The 16,788-nt window shown below is 37.3% G+C and overlaps 1 protein-coding gene across 2 annotated transcripts; it reads left to right on the top strand.

The window, feature by feature from the left end:
* The first annotated feature begins 4,412 nt into the window (after window positions 1-4,412).
* LOC114354338 (uncharacterized) lies at window positions 4,413-15,370 on the top strand. Of its 2 annotated transcripts, none has more exons than XM_028306668.1 (21): window positions 4,413-4,508; window positions 4,588-5,207; window positions 5,532-5,626; window positions 6,240-6,388; window positions 6,469-6,591; window positions 6,718-6,820; window positions 7,000-7,114; window positions 7,265-7,369; window positions 7,450-7,516; window positions 7,592-7,717; window positions 7,996-8,083; window positions 10,279-10,373; window positions 10,807-11,008; window positions 11,090-11,327; window positions 11,446-11,915; window positions 11,992-12,110; window positions 12,296-12,405; window positions 12,677-12,773; window positions 13,380-13,502; window positions 13,592-13,763; window positions 13,852-14,745. In XM_028306668.1, the coding sequence occupies exons 2-21, from the start codon at window positions 4,675-4,677 to the stop codon at window positions 14,385-14,387; spliced, it is 3,666 nt and encodes a 1,221-aa protein (XP_028162469.1). In that variant the 5' UTR covers window positions 4,413-4,508; window positions 4,588-4,674; the 3' UTR covers window positions 14,388-14,745. The 2 variants fall into 2 exon arrangements, with proteins under 2 accessions (XP_028162469.1, XP_028162468.1); XM_028306667.1 differs by having other exon boundaries at window positions 4,422-4,508; window positions 6,997-7,114; window positions 13,852-15,370.
* The last annotated feature ends 1,418 nt before the right edge of the window (window positions 15,371-16,788 follow it).

Below are 16,788 nucleotides of genomic sequence, written 5' to 3' on the forward strand. Positions count from 1 at the left end.
ATTGGGGTTGAACTTTTTTATACGCTATATTTTTAATTTTTAGTTTTTTTTTGTGTTCACGCATTTGAAGTCGGTTTTATTTTTTTTTAAAGTTAATTATTACAGTTTCATTCAATGAGGGCTATCGTTTTAGCGCTCACCAGTTAGCGCCACTGTAGAGTAAGGTCCTGTCACTTGCTAGTAGCGAAGACAGTGGCACCAACTGGTGAGCGCTAAAGTGGTAGGAGGACTATCGCATTTGCACTCATCAAGATGGCGCCACTGTAGAGTAAGGTCCTGTCAATCGCCAGGGGTGCCAACTGTTAAGTATAAAAACGATAGCCCTCATTAATCTGTATCTCTTGTTTGTGGCCCCACTTGGGTAAAAGCCTCCTCCATCTTTTTCCACCTTTCCCTGTCGCTGGCTATGTGCATCCAATTTTTCCCTGCCTTGTTTGTTATGTCATCGGCCCATCTTTTCTTCGGCCGTCCTACGTTTCTGTTGCCTTTTGGGCCTTGACATTTTGTTGTTTGATAGCTCTACCTCTTATCTTTATATCTTGCCAAGTGTCCTGCCCAGTTCCACTTCTGTTTTAGACTAAATTGAAGAGCATCTGATAATTTAGTTTTCATACGGATGTCTGTGTTTCTAGTCTTGAAGATGCTTGCTTAAGATATACGTAGTGAATATTATTCATCATCATCAACAGCCCTTTACAGTCCACTCCTGGACTATGAGCCACTCCACTATAGTGGAGGGTTTTGCCATAATCTCCACGCTTGGCAGGCGGGTTGGAGATCGCAGTTTAAAAGATTGGTGTTTTTCAGAGAGCGCTGCTGTCCGTTCTCTGTTTGATGTGTAGTCCCTAAGTCGCCTCTTACGACACACCCGTGAATATTATTATAGACAGTAATCCTTTGAGAGTTCGTGTAGATGTCACTGTTCCTGCGCCACATAGACAACCTAGCTGACGCTGCGAGCCTGCATATTTTTGTCAGCTTTTGCTGGTTTCGAATCGAAAAACTAGCAATATGCCCAACAAGCCCAATGAAGTTGTGGATATGGACTTCACTTCTTTACAGAGAAAATGGTCGGATCTTTATAAAACATTATAAAATCCAAATATCTCATAGGCTACAAACAATAAGACTATCGAAATGAACGTAGATTTTACTCACGATTCATTTACGTTCGCGTGGGCGCAGCAGGCGTATACAGAGGTATTTATTTTTGTTAATGGGCGTGGCTACGTAAAGATGTAGCCACGCCCATTAACGAAAATAAATAAGTGGCTACAGCGTCACGGGCGTCTCGACCAGTAAATGTAGTCTCCCCCTTCTCTATATCCCTTGAACGTCTTCATTAGTAGGATGACATCTCTTATTTATTCGAAACATAAGGATCGAGTCACTGAATTTATTGTATTTTAACCTGTAAATGTACATTTCAAAAGTGAGTCATATTACTTTATCGAATTATAAATAAGCTTTTAAAAAGTATCTAGCCACGCCCATGAAAATAAATCGTATCATACTTTCACGGGCATGGCTACAGCACGGTTTAAAAGTTAAATTGAAACACAATGAGGGTTTTCGCGATTGAAAAATCCAATGGTGATTTTTGACATGACATTGACAGATGTCAAAATTCACCAATCACGCAGCATTTGGACCTCGCGTCTACGTATTGCCATCTGGCGGATTTTTCAATCCCGAAAACCCTCATTGAAATGAATTGGCAGAGAATGCCCAAAGGTATTAAATTCTTAATATGTACCAACTTTGTTGCATTAAAGTATAAATCCCAACTAATATTATAAATGCGAAAGTAACTCTGTCTGTCTGTCTGTCTGTCTGTCTGTCTGTTACGCTTTCCCGCTTAAACCTCGCAACCGGTTTTGATGAAATTTGGCATAGAGATAGTTTGGGTCCCGGGAAAGAACATAGGATAGTTTTTATCCCGGTTTTTGAAACAGGGACGCGCGCGATAAAGTTTTTCTGTGACAGACAAAATTCCACGCGGGCGAAGCCGCGGGCGGAAAGCTAGTTAATAAATAAACACCTAACATCCAGTCTTAACCCTTACAGGGGCAGGTGGGGTCACCCACAGTGGCGGGCAACGGGCGGGGCGCCGTGGGGACGGGCGGGGCGGGGCGGGCCGCGCGCCCTCCCCGCCCCGCCTCCCCGCGGGTGCTGAACCCACACGCGCACCCGCAGCACCGCCCGCCGAGACCCAGGACGCCGCTGTTGCAGGTAAGCCTGGCCGCAGAGAATAGGGATGTTTCCTGGGTCAAAAAGCAAGAGTTTTAATTGGTCCGTCAGTTAACTTATCAAAAAATACTCTACACGTATTTTTGCTTATTTAGCAAAAAATTGAGTGGGGGGGGGGGTAAATTTGGCCGTTGTAAAATGTATCGTATGCAGAACATTTTATGAAGTTTATAAATGCGATATTGCAAAACGGCTAGTGTGCTACTATTGTGAATAATACCAGGCCTGTTCATCTCCGCGAGTTTACATCAAAAACAAAATACGCACGATGGCCCACCTACAGGATACTATTCGACAAGGCCTCATATACGTTGCACATACGAGCGAACATTGACTCACGCACGCGTATTCTTGTGTATGATGGAAGAAAATAAAGAAAATGGTGTACTAATACTGTGCAGTATTTAACTGCCTAAATAATAATAAAAACACAGAATGTACTTTTTTAAGTCGCCTCAAGACACTGAGAGGTAAATAAGTAGTTAATATTATTCATGATAATGGGGATGTTGCCTGGGTCAAAAAGCAAGAGTTTTAATTAGTCCGTCAGTTAACTTATCAAAAAATACTCTACACGTATTTTTCACTTTTTCAAACTAATGAAAATTTAAAGAGATAAAGCGCCCCAAAGTTCATAAGAAGAGGCCTGTGACGTCAATGCTTGCATAAAAGTGCCGCACGTTGTGACGTCGTGCGGAACTTCAACGCACCATAACTATGTAATTATTTGTTAGATTGACAAATAAAAATATATGTGTCCGATATTTTTTGATATTAAACATGACGGACTAAAAAAATTTTTTTAGGAAACTAGCCTATAGTCGGCCGTTTGGTGTAGTGCAGTGGTTCTTAACCTGGGGGTAAAACGGAAATTCAAGAGGGGTAACACGGGATGGCACGAAATAGTATTAAAATAGCAATAAACAAAATAATAGTACGGTATAGGCCGCGCCAAACTTATTTAGCAAAAAATTGAGTGGGGGGGGGGGTAAATTTGGCCGTTGTAAAATGTATCGTATGCTTTCGGTTACAGAGAACATTTTACGATGGGCAAATTTACTCCCGCCACGAAATTCTTAGATTCTTTAGAGCCCCAGGAGACCGCCGGCGGTCTCGCGGTGGCGTGTCACGGCCGCGCAATGAAATACTTTAAAGCTTAGCCAGGGGTAAACTCAATTCTCATACTTGTTCACAGAGGTAGTGACATTAAAAAGGTTAGGAACCACTATTCCGGAGGTTGCGGGTTCGATTCCCGCACAGTACAAACATTTGTGTGCATGAACATATTTGTTTGTATTGGACTGGGTGTTTTCTATGCATAATATGTATGTATGTATTTACAAAAAAAAGTATTTAAGTATGTTTATATCCGTTGTCTAGTACCCATAGTACAAGCTTTGCTTAGTTTGGGACTAGAAGCGCAATGTAAAATGTCCAAGGATATTTATTTATTTACTTAAGAAAACAGTTGAGTCAGCTGAGGGCTTCACAGATCACAGAAACTAAAGGGAGATGTGACAAGGGGGCGTGGCCGGTGTCGAAGCAATATGCCCAAAAACAGAACACGTTGCTGCAGACGTCATTATGTAAACAGTTTGCATTGCTTGCGTAGTACTAAAGATTATTCGAACGTTGAGTACTGATACCGCAGTGGATAATGAGCACTTATTTCGATTACTTTGTTTGTGTCAATTTCTAATGCGACACTGAGTTTCGAACTGAGCGCATTAGTTGGCATTTCTCTATATCTCTATGGAGGGCTTAGTGTGAGTTTACATCAAACGTCGTCGCTAGCGAGCGCGTTAAAAAATATATGAAGATTTTAGTTCTTGAAAGTTTCCGCTAGGGGTGCTGTACATCCGTCATACATTTAATGTCACTTTTTTACGCAGTCGATATCGAATGCGTGTGACGTAAACTCACACTATGCCCCCTGTTCTTCTTGTTGAAATCAAGCTATACACATTCAGGACATTTATTTATTAAGTTTATAGATGCGATATTGCAAAACGGCTAGTGTGCCATTGTGAATGCTTAGATAAAATAAATTACTGTATGGGACACTCGTTATTCTGAAAGTAGCGACATATTTTCATCATAACATAACACCATTTATACTTGAATCATTTTGAAGACATTTTCATCGTATTTATTTTCTTTAGCAACCTCAACATCAACTGGCACAGCAAATCAATCAGCAGGTTCATCAGCAAGGTCACCAACCACAATTAAACCAATTAAAACTCACCCCTCATCAGGTATTTTCCATAAGATTCACATTGCTTATTATTTATATTCTTACAAAGTTGATACTGATATAAATATTTTTCGTTACAGCAACAAATTCTCCTGAATCAGCAAAATCAATCCCACGGTCAGCCCACTCGTATTATAACGCAGCAAGGGACCATCGTGACCCAGAGCATGCAGCCGCAGATAGCGCAGCAAGCTGTGATGCAGACTCAGAACAACGGACCTATGCCCCAGCAGAACGCCACCGCTGTACAGCAGCGCTCCTCCCCGCACCCTCAGCAAGTGAAGAAAGTCGTCGTGCAGCCGAATAACGCCAACGATATGGACGACCTTGAGGAGAGTATCACTGCGGCGATACTGACCAAGCACTCTGTGAACGAAAACATGGGTAGTCCTCAGCAGTTCCACACGCCGCCTCCGCCGATGCGACAGAATCACAATCCTGGCACCGTGAGTCAGCAACACCAGCAAATGACGTACGCGCCGCAACACGGGTACCAGCAGCAAGTGACGTACGAGCAGCCTCACTTGCAGCAGCACCCGCAGACGCTCAGCCAGATGCTGTTGGAGCCCGACTCCCTGGAGGAGGAGCGGCAGTTGGTGACGCTGTCGAACGGGCAAAGGATCACGCTGGCGGAGTTCAAAAGGATGCAGCAACCGCCGCGGACGCCCACGCAGCAGCAACAACAGCAACAGCAGTCAAGGTTAAAAGTCTAAAATGTTTGCTTATACTTTTTTTAAGAATATTTGACATTTGTAATTTGTATTGCACGAATTACTAATAATCCCTTTAGCCCCTCGTACTAAGCTAGATAATTATGCTTGCTCATTATTTTATTGGCACTGGAATTAACACTTGCGTCTAGGCATTAAGATTCTCTATCATGTGGGTTATCCTACAAAGCAACATTTTTTCAGTCTTCATTATACAGCAAGGCTGCTTTTATCAATTTTAATACATTATTTTTATGTGATCTAGTAGAAATATTTCAAATATACTTTTATCATAGGTGTGGTCTTCTTTTCAGGGAAACTGGTAGACAAACATTAGTGAGAAGTAAAGAACAGCCAAGGCCAGTGCAACGAGTACCACCTATGCAAACACAACCAACACTACCACATGGTATGTAAATGATGCATTTCTAAAGCTTCAGCCAAACTAAACTTCAGCCTAGTAGGGAATTTAGTGCAATGATTTGTATGGAGACCCCTCCACTTTGGTATAGAAGGCTCATTTTTGCAACAGTGGTTCTTTGGGTGCTCCTGAGTGGATTTCCGTCGGTAGACATCGGGAGCCCCCCCTGTGGTAGCANGTATGAAAAGGCAAAAAGTTTGTTCTAGAAATGAATTCGCCATCCTTTAATTATCCGAATATGATACCACACTTGCCCTAATGCCCATAGTTTTGAAGATATGGGCTTTAAAGTGAAGCGCGGCGGAAGGAAACTTGCCCCCCCTCCCCCTGCTACCACAGGGGGGGCTCCCGATGTCTACCGACGGAAATCCACTCAGGAGCACCCAAAGAACCACTGTTGCAAAAATGAGCCTTCTATACCAAAGTGGAGGGGTTCTTGCACTAAATTCCCTACTAGCCGGCGTGCATCGCCATCGCTGCACGACAGCTGATCGCGTGTGATCGCGTTGGTTTGACTGAACCATATTGATATCAGTTAATTCTTTCTTATCCAATGGACATTTAAGTAATAACGTCAAACTTATAATGTCAAATGTTTTAGAAAACAATGAAAATTCATCGGGGCCTTCAGAACAGCAGTCAGAACCTCAGTCTGCGAAAATGTTAATTTTCCTTCAAAATGGAGAACAGAGGCTAATAACGTTCACTCTTCCTAAAGAAAGTTGTACCCTTCAGGAAGTTCTAGAACAAGTATGTTGTTTTATTTTTCATGTCATGTACAAACAATATAATGGTAAACTTATATCAAATGCTTCCTTCTTATTTTTCAGGTAAATGTACCATTTTCGGAAGACACCCATATACAATGTATGCAAAATACCAGTAGTGAAATAGACTATTTTGTGTCCGTTGGCTCTACAACCAGAATCGAAGAAATGTTAGAAAATCATCCAGTAAGTTTATATGACCATTATTATTCTTATACGTTATATTCTATTTTACTTAGATTGTTACTAATAAAACTAGAGATCTATTTAAATTCACTAAAATCGCTGTTTAATCAATGTTTTTGTTTATAGATGCTGATTGGTGATCTTAGTAGTAGAAGTTCCCCCAATGTATTACCCACACCCCAGAGTAGTGATATGTCAACTCCCGAGAAGTCTATGTGTCCAGAAAACGGTACGTAATTAGTTTGCGTATTCATATAAAATGAACTGAGCTTGAAATCCGCAATTTTAATCCCAACACCGTAATTTGAACCTTGTCTACTGGTATTCAGGTCAAAAATTCGTTCGAAACTTAATGCCGAACTTTAATCTGGGTAAAATCTTAGTTATAACAGTCACAATTTTCAGTAGGCAACAGTCCTGAATCTCCTGGGCAGCGGTCGCCGCCTCCCCGTTACGTCGATGGTATGCTGGCGCTATGTAAGTGCTGTGGCTACACAGGATTTGACTTCAATCGATGTCAGAGGTAAAATATCAATTTTTTTATAACTAAATTATTTCATAAAAATTAGCGGTGCGGAATAGGTGTGGTTGGCGTGACAGCCACACCCGTCTGTTGCTACCTCGAGAACTAATCCATAAATCAAACATGCTTTAATCTACAAATTAATTTCAGATGTAAACGAGTGTTTACAGAAGAGCCGAAAAGTGTTCCAATAGCAAGTAAGAAAGTAGAACAAAAAAAGAAAGAACCAGAGAAAACGATTTTAGAAAAACAAAAGTAAGTTCATTTTGTTTACTTCGTATTCTGTCATTTGCTATGATAACATTCAAATAATAACACTTGTCTTTTCATTTCAGCCCGTGTGGTGAAGGTATAAAGCTTAACTTGTTGAAAACAACTGTAAAGACTGTTAATAATAAAACTGTAAGTAAATTATTATTATTGCGATAATGTTTATGAAAATGTCTAAAGTATGAGCTGAACATTTTTTTCGTTTAGCCTGTTCAAGAAAAGAAAACCACCCGAGTAAGAAAACCCAGAGGCAAACAACCTGAGCCTGAACCAGTCATATTGACCTTAAGTTCAGATGAAGAAGATTCAAATAGTTCCATGCTGAGCAATCAGGTAAATTGCATTTACAACAATCATACTAAAAAAAATACCAATATCATTTATTAGCAACATTTGCTTTTTCTGAACATTCCACTCTCTTTCTAAGTATCATAAAAAGAGAATCAGTGGTAAAATTAATTGATAGATTTACCAGCCCCCTAACTCTTCTTTCGTTTCGTAAGAATTAGGCTAACCCTAACTTAATAAGTAGCCAGCCATGTTAACATCGGCCAATATTAAATCGGACTCAAACCTGATTTGATTATTTTAAAACCAATTCTTTTTTATAGCATGAACAATCAATAAATATTAAGGAACCATCTCCCAGTGAAATCGAAGGTGGTACACCGGACAGCGGTATCGCAATGGACCATGACGGTAAGTGGTAACACGATTTAATTCAACTTCTTTGATATTTTAAATAAATCCCGTCTCTTAGTAAATAGATATTTTTGCGAAATCTACAAAATTATCTGTCCTAAATCAGTTTTCCAATCTAATTCTATTCTATTAAACATCAATATAATTATTTTATTTTAAAAGTGGCTCAAAGACTAATTGTTTAAAATTATGGTAGATAAAATATCAGAATTAATTTTTGATTCAAACTAAGTAACTGAAACTTTTTGTCTCGCTAAAACTCGCGAGTTGCTGGACCGATTTGTCTAATTTTGGCTTGAAATTTAAAAATGTGAAAAAGTTCAAGGAAGACTTGAAACGGCGAGAATAAAACAGTTTAAAGTGTATTTAAAAGAAAGAAAGAAATATAAATATAAAAGTTCGCCGGATCTGATGAATGTAAAGTACTATGTTGACGAAAAACGAGACGAGTAACCGCAAACAAGCATTTTTGTTCGATTCATTCCATCAGGAATTATGATCCTTGTTTAGCTATAGGCATAGCCGGGTCAGCGCTAGCCCGCACACCGAAGTATGGGCGACGGACGGTTGGGGGAAGGAGAAACTAACCGAGATGGTGTTTACACTACTCCCGCATAGTGTACAATACACACGGCCACACTGTTAACTATCCATTTCCGTTTTTGCTCTCGCTCTAATCAAAAGGTGATTCTTTGCGATAGAACGAGATGACATGACTGGCAATGGGCAGTTAACACTGTTGCCGATATAGATGACCCACGCTGAACTATCCCACCAAACTCAATGACAGGGGGGCGCTACCATCGTTCAACTATATGGTTTCTAACATGGCAAAAATCGGAACCAGCGATCCGGTATAGACGGTGGCGCCCCGCTGTCAATGTCATGGATAGGACAGTTCAATATTTTGGAACTATAGTACTTGCGCCATTTATTGATCTGATTTTGTTTTTGACTAAAGGGCTTGCACCCAAAGCCGTAAAACATAAAAACGAGATTAAAATCGCAGAGGAGACGTTACAGTCAAAGCTCAATGGTTATGGTCATTATTTATAACAGATATCGTATTAAAAATATTCGATTAAATAAATCGATACATTCAATTGAACAAAAAAATGTACATTTTTGATCTTAAAATCTACCTGCGCACATCACTAAAATCGATTCGGAATCGTTTTAAAAAAAATCATTATTTACATTTTTGATCTTAAAATCTACCTGCGCACATCACTAAAATCGATTTGGAATCGTTTTAAAAAAAAAGTTGTTTACATTTTTGATCTTTCGTAAAAAAAGCTAGTATTATAAAACAAATGGAGACTCCCTTTAGGGTTATGGCCACTTTTTATCACTAAATGAATCGTATAATCGGCCATAAGAAGAGAAATAGCTTGTTTTATTTTTATTAATCGATTTTTAGTATCGATAGATTCAATTAATAATTCCATTCCATTAGAGATTTAATTTTATTTAATAACTTGATACCGCATTATTTTTTAAAATTTATATTAGCTTTTTTAATTCGAATAGAAACATCGAATAAGCATAATTAATGCTTGGCAAAAAATAATATTTTTATGATTATGAAATCGGAGATAATCGATTCTATTTGTACGCACGTCACTATCAATCGAGTTTCCCAAAAAAAAAATGGCTGACAATCTGACATTTCAGAAGACATCTTGTTGTCTGTGCTCATGTCGTCGCAATGGTTCTCGTGGTTTTGCGATTTATCAATTTTACTTTTGCCAGATTCTAAGTAAAAGTTTACAAAATGTACAAAGATAGTTTTGGTGGAAATAAAGGTAACTGTTACATAGATATATTGCTATTTAGGAGTAGACCGGTTTTTCATTTGGTACTCGGTGTGAACCTGTCCGACGCATAAATCTTTCTGATTTCATTGTTTTATTGATTATCCGCAATATTTTCTTGACCATTTAATTTTCTTAATGTAAACCTTCCTAATATACTCCTTTCAACTAGTTTTAACACTCTAAACATGATTCCTTGTAACAATACAAGAGATGTAGTTGTACTAATCATGAGAAAAAAGCATGCTCCTGGTGCAGATAGATCGTCATGTCATGGTCACCACCCGACAGTGGTCTAAATTTTGAAAGCAAATATATCTGCCAATAACTTCAAATAATATGAAAAAAAATTACAGTTTTGTTTTTGTATTTCATTAGATGGCAGCAGAGATGAAATTATTCAGCCCATTCTCACTTCACTCAACTGCAGAACAATAAGAATAGGCTCTTACAGATACTCTCCAAAAGAAAAGGTATGTTATCTTTATACATAAATCACTTCAAAGTATGCGTAATTTTGTATTTGTTTAAAATACCAACACATTTATAATTTTGTTTATTTTAAAGACAAGAAATGAAATATTGAACAAGTAACAACATTCATACAAGAAAAAATTATATTATGCAGTAGTTATGAACTAATCTACTTTGCATGCTTTTCACGGTTTTGATTCACACATACACATCTTCAAATGTACCTATTGGAAGAAAGCACTATTGGCCACAGTTCCAGCTACCCATTTCTGTCTTCTCTTGCTCTTATAAATGGTGATTCTTTGCAATAGAACGAGATGACATGACCTGAAATGGGTTGCTGGAACTTTGGCCGATAGTACCTAGTTAATTAATCTTATTCCTGTATTTGTAATACAAGCTTTGCTTAATTATTATGCAATAATATTTCAGGTATACATATCATGTAAAGGGATAAAAATTGTTGCACCATCATTGAAAAATGAATCGAAAGATGTGGCTCTCCAAATACAATTGAAAGAAGTTGTAAGAATACTTGTTCATTTCGGAAAAGGACTACCTGTGATTTTTTTGTATACAATGAGCAAGTGCGGAGCGTACATTAGAAAAGCTCTTGATATGTCAGAAGAGTCAGGTAAATATGAAATATTTGAATTTATGTTTAACATAAAGTTTTCATGAGAACAAATTTGTAATTTTATTTTGTTTTCAACAGGTCCATATTACAATCCCATGTCTAAAATAGATCCTTTCAAACGAATAACACTATTGCCTGAGAATATAACAGAGGAAGCAAAAGTGGCCTTCAAATCACTATTTGGTAAAGTAATGGACGAACTAAACGCTCGAGAAGCAAATGAAATCTTAGTTAGGACATGTCCTAAAGAAAGCAGTAGTGTCACGAAAATGACTACAAGATCACTCAGTGCTTCCAGTGCATCTGGAGCTAAAAGGTAATAATCTTAATTTACTGATAGCCATTATCAAAATTACTTTATTGTCAACTTGCCAAGTATAATATTCATACTTCCTAAGAATCCTGGTTTACTATAATTGTAATTTTTATTACAGCTCCAATCCTGCAGAAATCAGACAAATTCTAATATACCCCCCTGGTAAGGGTGGCATTCCCATAAATACTGAAGACTATATGTGCCTAGCTCAAGATCAGTTTTTAAACGATGTTATTATTGATTTTTATTTAAAACATTTGGTACATGATGTTCTAACACAAAGTCAGAGAGAAAAGACTCATATATTTAGCACATTCTTCTACAAAAGGCTCACTACAAAGCCGAGTAAAGTGAATAAAAGTTCCAATCCTCTAGAATGGGACAGCAATCTAACAGCAGCTCAGAAACGGCATGCAAGAGTCAAAACTTGGACAAAGAATGTCAACATATTTGATAAAGACTATATAGTAGTTCCTATTAATGAAAATTGTCACTGGTTTGTGGCAATAATTTGCTTCCCAAGTCTTGATGGTTGTCGAAGTATGATCGACAATCGTACTGTTACGCCTCAAGAAATAAAAAAGCGTGGTAATTATAATTTTATATTATGTTTGTATTGTAGTCTGAATCAGTCACTTGTTACATAAATTTTGTTCATTTACAGAGCGCCGGTCATCTATGCAGATAGGTAACACAACAATTACACCATTGACAAAACAGGAACAACTTACATTAAGTTGTGACTCAGATAACCTTAGCGAACGAGATGAAGCAGAAGCAGAGGTAAATATAATACCCAAGGCCACATACATTCAAAGAGAAGCTCAAAGGGTGTAATTCTGGTTTATTTAACATTCATATTCACCTCAAAATTAGTCATCCTTTGAAATTCCCCTTTATAATACGGACAGCTGCTGTCTGCTGTTGCTAAGATATGAACCAAAAACTAACTGAAAATACCTTTTTAGGAAAGTGATTTAGACATGCAATGCGACTCTGATGAAGAAGAACCTGAAAAAACTGTTGTTGAGAAGAAACCTGAAGTGCAGGTTATTGGAAAAACAGAACCTATAAAACAGTAAGTAGCTTCCTGAGGGCTTAGTGTGAGTTTACATCAAACATCGTTACTAGTGAGCGCGTCAAAAAATCGATGGAAGATTTTAGTTCTTGAAAGTATCCGATAGGGTCNCTAGGGTCGTTGTACAATCCGACACATTTAATTTCTTTTTTTTTACACAGTCACTAGTGGATGTAAACTCATACTAAACCCTCTGTTGAAAATCAAATTGTGCTAATGAAACAAAAGCAATGAATTTGGTGTATTAACTAATTTTTTTCCTTGTTCCCAGACCTTGCATACTTATTTTTGACTCATTGGCTGGTGCCTCAAGATCCAGAGTAGTCGCAACATTACGCGACTATCTAACTTGCGAGTTTCAGGCAAAGGTAAAAGAAAAACTGTATTCTTTCACTATGTACAGTCACGGAATGAAAAGGTTCGTCAGTTTTCAAATTGATTCCTTCAACGAATCGCGAGCATATATTACCTTTTGAAACTATGTTACAGAATAATCTCGAGTTAGAGAAAATAATCTTTAACTGTTCGTCAGTAAAGTTCAAAATTATTCAGATCAAAGTTGTTTGACAATTTATCTTGTCAAGAAGATTATTATGATTGATAAACTAAAACCTTCTTGTTGGTTCAACCTGCCATTATTATTTCTTTTAAATAAAAAAAAACTATTGTCAATTGGTCAATGTCATCATTGCATTGCACTGATGGGATAGAAAAATAAACAAGCAAAACCGTATTCGTTAGCAAACGTCATATTTATTTAAATGTTAGCAGCACTGTTTCTTGCACTGTTAGGTTGGCAGGTTTGACTCTTACAGTACCTAGTACAAGCGAAAACCGACACTAAGGTGACGAACCTTTTCATTCCGCGACTGTACTTTTTTTATTATTGTCTGTAATTTTCTTGAACTATTCTCTTTGTTATTTGTTTGTTGATTACTCATAATTACACAAATACCTATTACTTCTTTTTGCAGGTTTCCCAAAGTAAAGTTTTTAACAAAGATAACATGAAAGGAAGCTGCCCTAAAATTCCCCAACAAAACAATTTCACTGATTGTGGCCTATACTTGTTGCAATATGTTGAACACTTCTTCAAGGTTTGTACTATATGCCCAAGTAATAAGTTTACTAATTATTGTTAGCAATCATATTACATATTTATCTTTGGCACATTTTTTTTTTGCAGGACCCTATCATGGATTATGCTCTTCCCATTAAACAGCTGGCTAACTGGTTTGATGAAATAATAGTAACGCGAAAGCGAGAAGAGATCTCAAATTTACTTAAAGCCCTGATGCATAGATATAATCCAGATTCGCATTTGACCTTACCTGATATAACATTCCCTACGTTAAATGGTATGAATTTCATCTTATGTAATTAATTTACCATATGTTAATTTTTTCTTATAATTATTTTACCTTCTAAACAATTATTATTTTTCAGGTAAATTAATTGAAACTGAAGATCAGCAAGATGAGGGATCAGATGGTGATAAAGGAAGTTCAAGTAAATCTCATAAAAGTGATGGAAAAGAAACTGAAGTGCCAACACTTACATTTGTGAAGCAAATATCTACTGGTGATATATTAGTAAAGCGTAACTTTGCTGATTCCTCTGATACGATCCATTTGCGGAAAACTATCAGACTGTCAAGTGATGCTGAAAATAGATCTATGGTGCAAATAAAGCCAGAGTTCATCAAAAAGGGTGATAATGAAAATCAAATATTAATACCAATAAAATTCCCCACAAGTGAATTGGTGAAAGACATTCAAAATACGTTAATAGTTAATAAGCATAATAAAACTTTGAGTGATAAAAAACATGGTGTTCACAATCAAAATGTCACCAGCTTAAACTGTATTCGACAAACTGTTAGTGAAAGTGATAGTAGTTCATTTCTGAAGTCAAGAAGAGTAAACAAACTTGATGATGTTATGAATGAATCCAACAAAAAATTCAAACGGAATGAGTGTTAAAACTGTTGCCTGTCCATATACCATGTCTATTAAATTATTAATAATTTAATAAAAGTGTATAGTTGTTTCATGGACTTGTAAATACTAGTTAATGCTATTAATGTATATTAAACTGTATTTTATAAAATAATGTAAAGTTTTAAAATTTTACTCATGTATAAATAACTTCAACAAATTGAAAGTAAATTAAATACGTGACTATCTTTCTTTTTGTTATACTTTTTGTCCTCTATTCCTTAAAGCCAAACCGATTTGCTAAACTAGTTTGGTCACAAGAAATTTTGTTAAATACTCGTAGTCTAAGTCTTAATTTCTTTACAAAATACCATGTTTTTCATCTTTAATATTTCTATTTTTTTGTTATTGGAAGCTAATATAACTTACACGAACTGTTTTGTCCATAATTTCTCTACACTGTATAACATGTATGTGACCCATATCGCGAATTTTAATGTTTTTACTTAAAAAACCTAATTGAATTATATGGAAATATAGCAATTTGACTCAATATGATGTCCAAAGTTATTTTTCACTAGCTTTTGCCCGCGGCTTCACCCGCGTGAAATTTATTTTGTCACAGATCGTCATAAATATAGCCTATGTTATTCTGGGTTATAAAGAATAATACTGTAAGGTTTCATCAAAATCCGTTCAGTAGTTTTTGCGTGAAAGAGTAACAAACATCCAAAGTTTCGCATCTATAATATTAATAGGAGTAGGATTATTCTGTACATTACCTAAAATAATTATAAAACTATCAAGCTATACCGCTTATCAAGCAAATAAATGAATTTTGATTTTGATTTTTTACTTGTAATAAAATACAGATGTAGAATTTTTTTTTAAATCTTCGAGGATTTATCATTCCTTGTGGCCAAAGTAGTTGGGCAGTTCAGTTTGGCTTTAGGAATTAGAGGATTTTTTTTAGTTTGGTTCGAGTTATTGATTAAGTATAGGACAAAATAAAGTGAAAATATATGATATTTGGCCATTTTTTTTCCTTTCCCATTTCACTATCAATGCAAATGACTCGGGCTTGTGCATAACGTTGCGCGACGTCGACGCGCGTTTGTAGCGACTGCGATACATGCGTAAGTCGGAAGCAGCATAAAAGACTTAATGCTCCTCGGCAACAACCCCTATGACTGTTATAAAAGAGCTAGGTTTACCTTCACACCAATATTCAATATGCGAGTTGGTTTGGTAGCAGCTACAAAGCTACGTCTTTGCCAGGGAAGTCTCTAGTTCAGTAGCGGCGTAAGGGGGGGGGCGGTACGTTTGGTATCATTATAGCTGATTCGTACATCTTTCATTTTCGAATCGGTAACCCGAAAATTCTGGGGTGCCATAGTCCCGAGGGGGGGGGGGGGGGATTGATCGCCCCGGGTGCCAAGCCATGCTACTACGCCGCCACTGCTCTAGTCTGTGGCTCTAGTTAACTTTCCACTTGAGCATGGTCAGGCGAAAAGCAGCTCATTTGGTCGCTCAAGTGGAAACGCCTGAGTACTCAAGCTCAGGATTTGCTACACCCGGGAATCGAACCGACTATAATTGAACTCGTCATTTCGAAAACGGCACGAGTCACACTTTTTTTAAATATAGTTTTGGCACCATTTTATTTATTGAATTAATAAATTTAATTTAAATTTTTATAATAGGCAAGTGGCTTGCCCACTACAGTGCACGCAATGGTCCTAATCTCACTGCAGGAGTTCGTGTTCGATCCTGTTACCAAATACAAACAAGTCGATTCCTTTCCACCAAAGCTGAGAGGAGAAATGTGTTTTATTAACTCAGCAAGATATAGGTATTATAGCCAAACGAAGTTGTCTAGTAGTAGTACCCATCCATACTAGTACAAGCTAATTACAACTATCGGACTAGATGGTGGTAATTTGGTGGCAGAGAGCAGAAATAACTCTGCTCTCTGTTTGGTGGTGATGGTGCAGTGTAAAAAAAAATGGAGATGATAAATATCTGCCTGCTGCCGCTAGAGATGGGTTTCCACCCGGGTAAAAACCCAATAAAAACTAGTGACCGACCGAATATTCGTTTTCGTTTTCGGCCATTTTCGGCCAAAAAATGGACATTCGGCCATATTTTCGTTTTCGGCCAAAAACCAGCCGAAGCTTCGGCCAAACCGAATATCAGAAATACGTGAATAAGATGGTGACGTTTATCGTTCCGATATCTTCGGGAGTGAATCTGATGCACTCATGGTTCCAATCAGACTTGAACGGACGCGGTATTGTCACACTCTTTTGAAGTTTTGAAGTGAGGTTACATTGTAAAGGGTGTCCAGCGAAAATTTTCCAAGTTCAAAATTGAATACAAATAAAATCAAAGAGTTTTCAATAAGTTTAATTGTTTCAAAATAGAGTCTAATGCGGATTTGAAATAC

The sequence above is a fragment of the Ostrinia furnacalis genome, unplaced genomic scaffold, assembly GCF_004193835.3.
Source record: "Ostrinia furnacalis isolate ACB-3 unplaced genomic scaffold, ASM419383v2 OfSCF2040, whole genome shotgun sequence".
Lineage (NCBI taxonomy): Eukaryota > Metazoa > Arthropoda > Insecta > Lepidoptera > Crambidae > Ostrinia > Ostrinia furnacalis.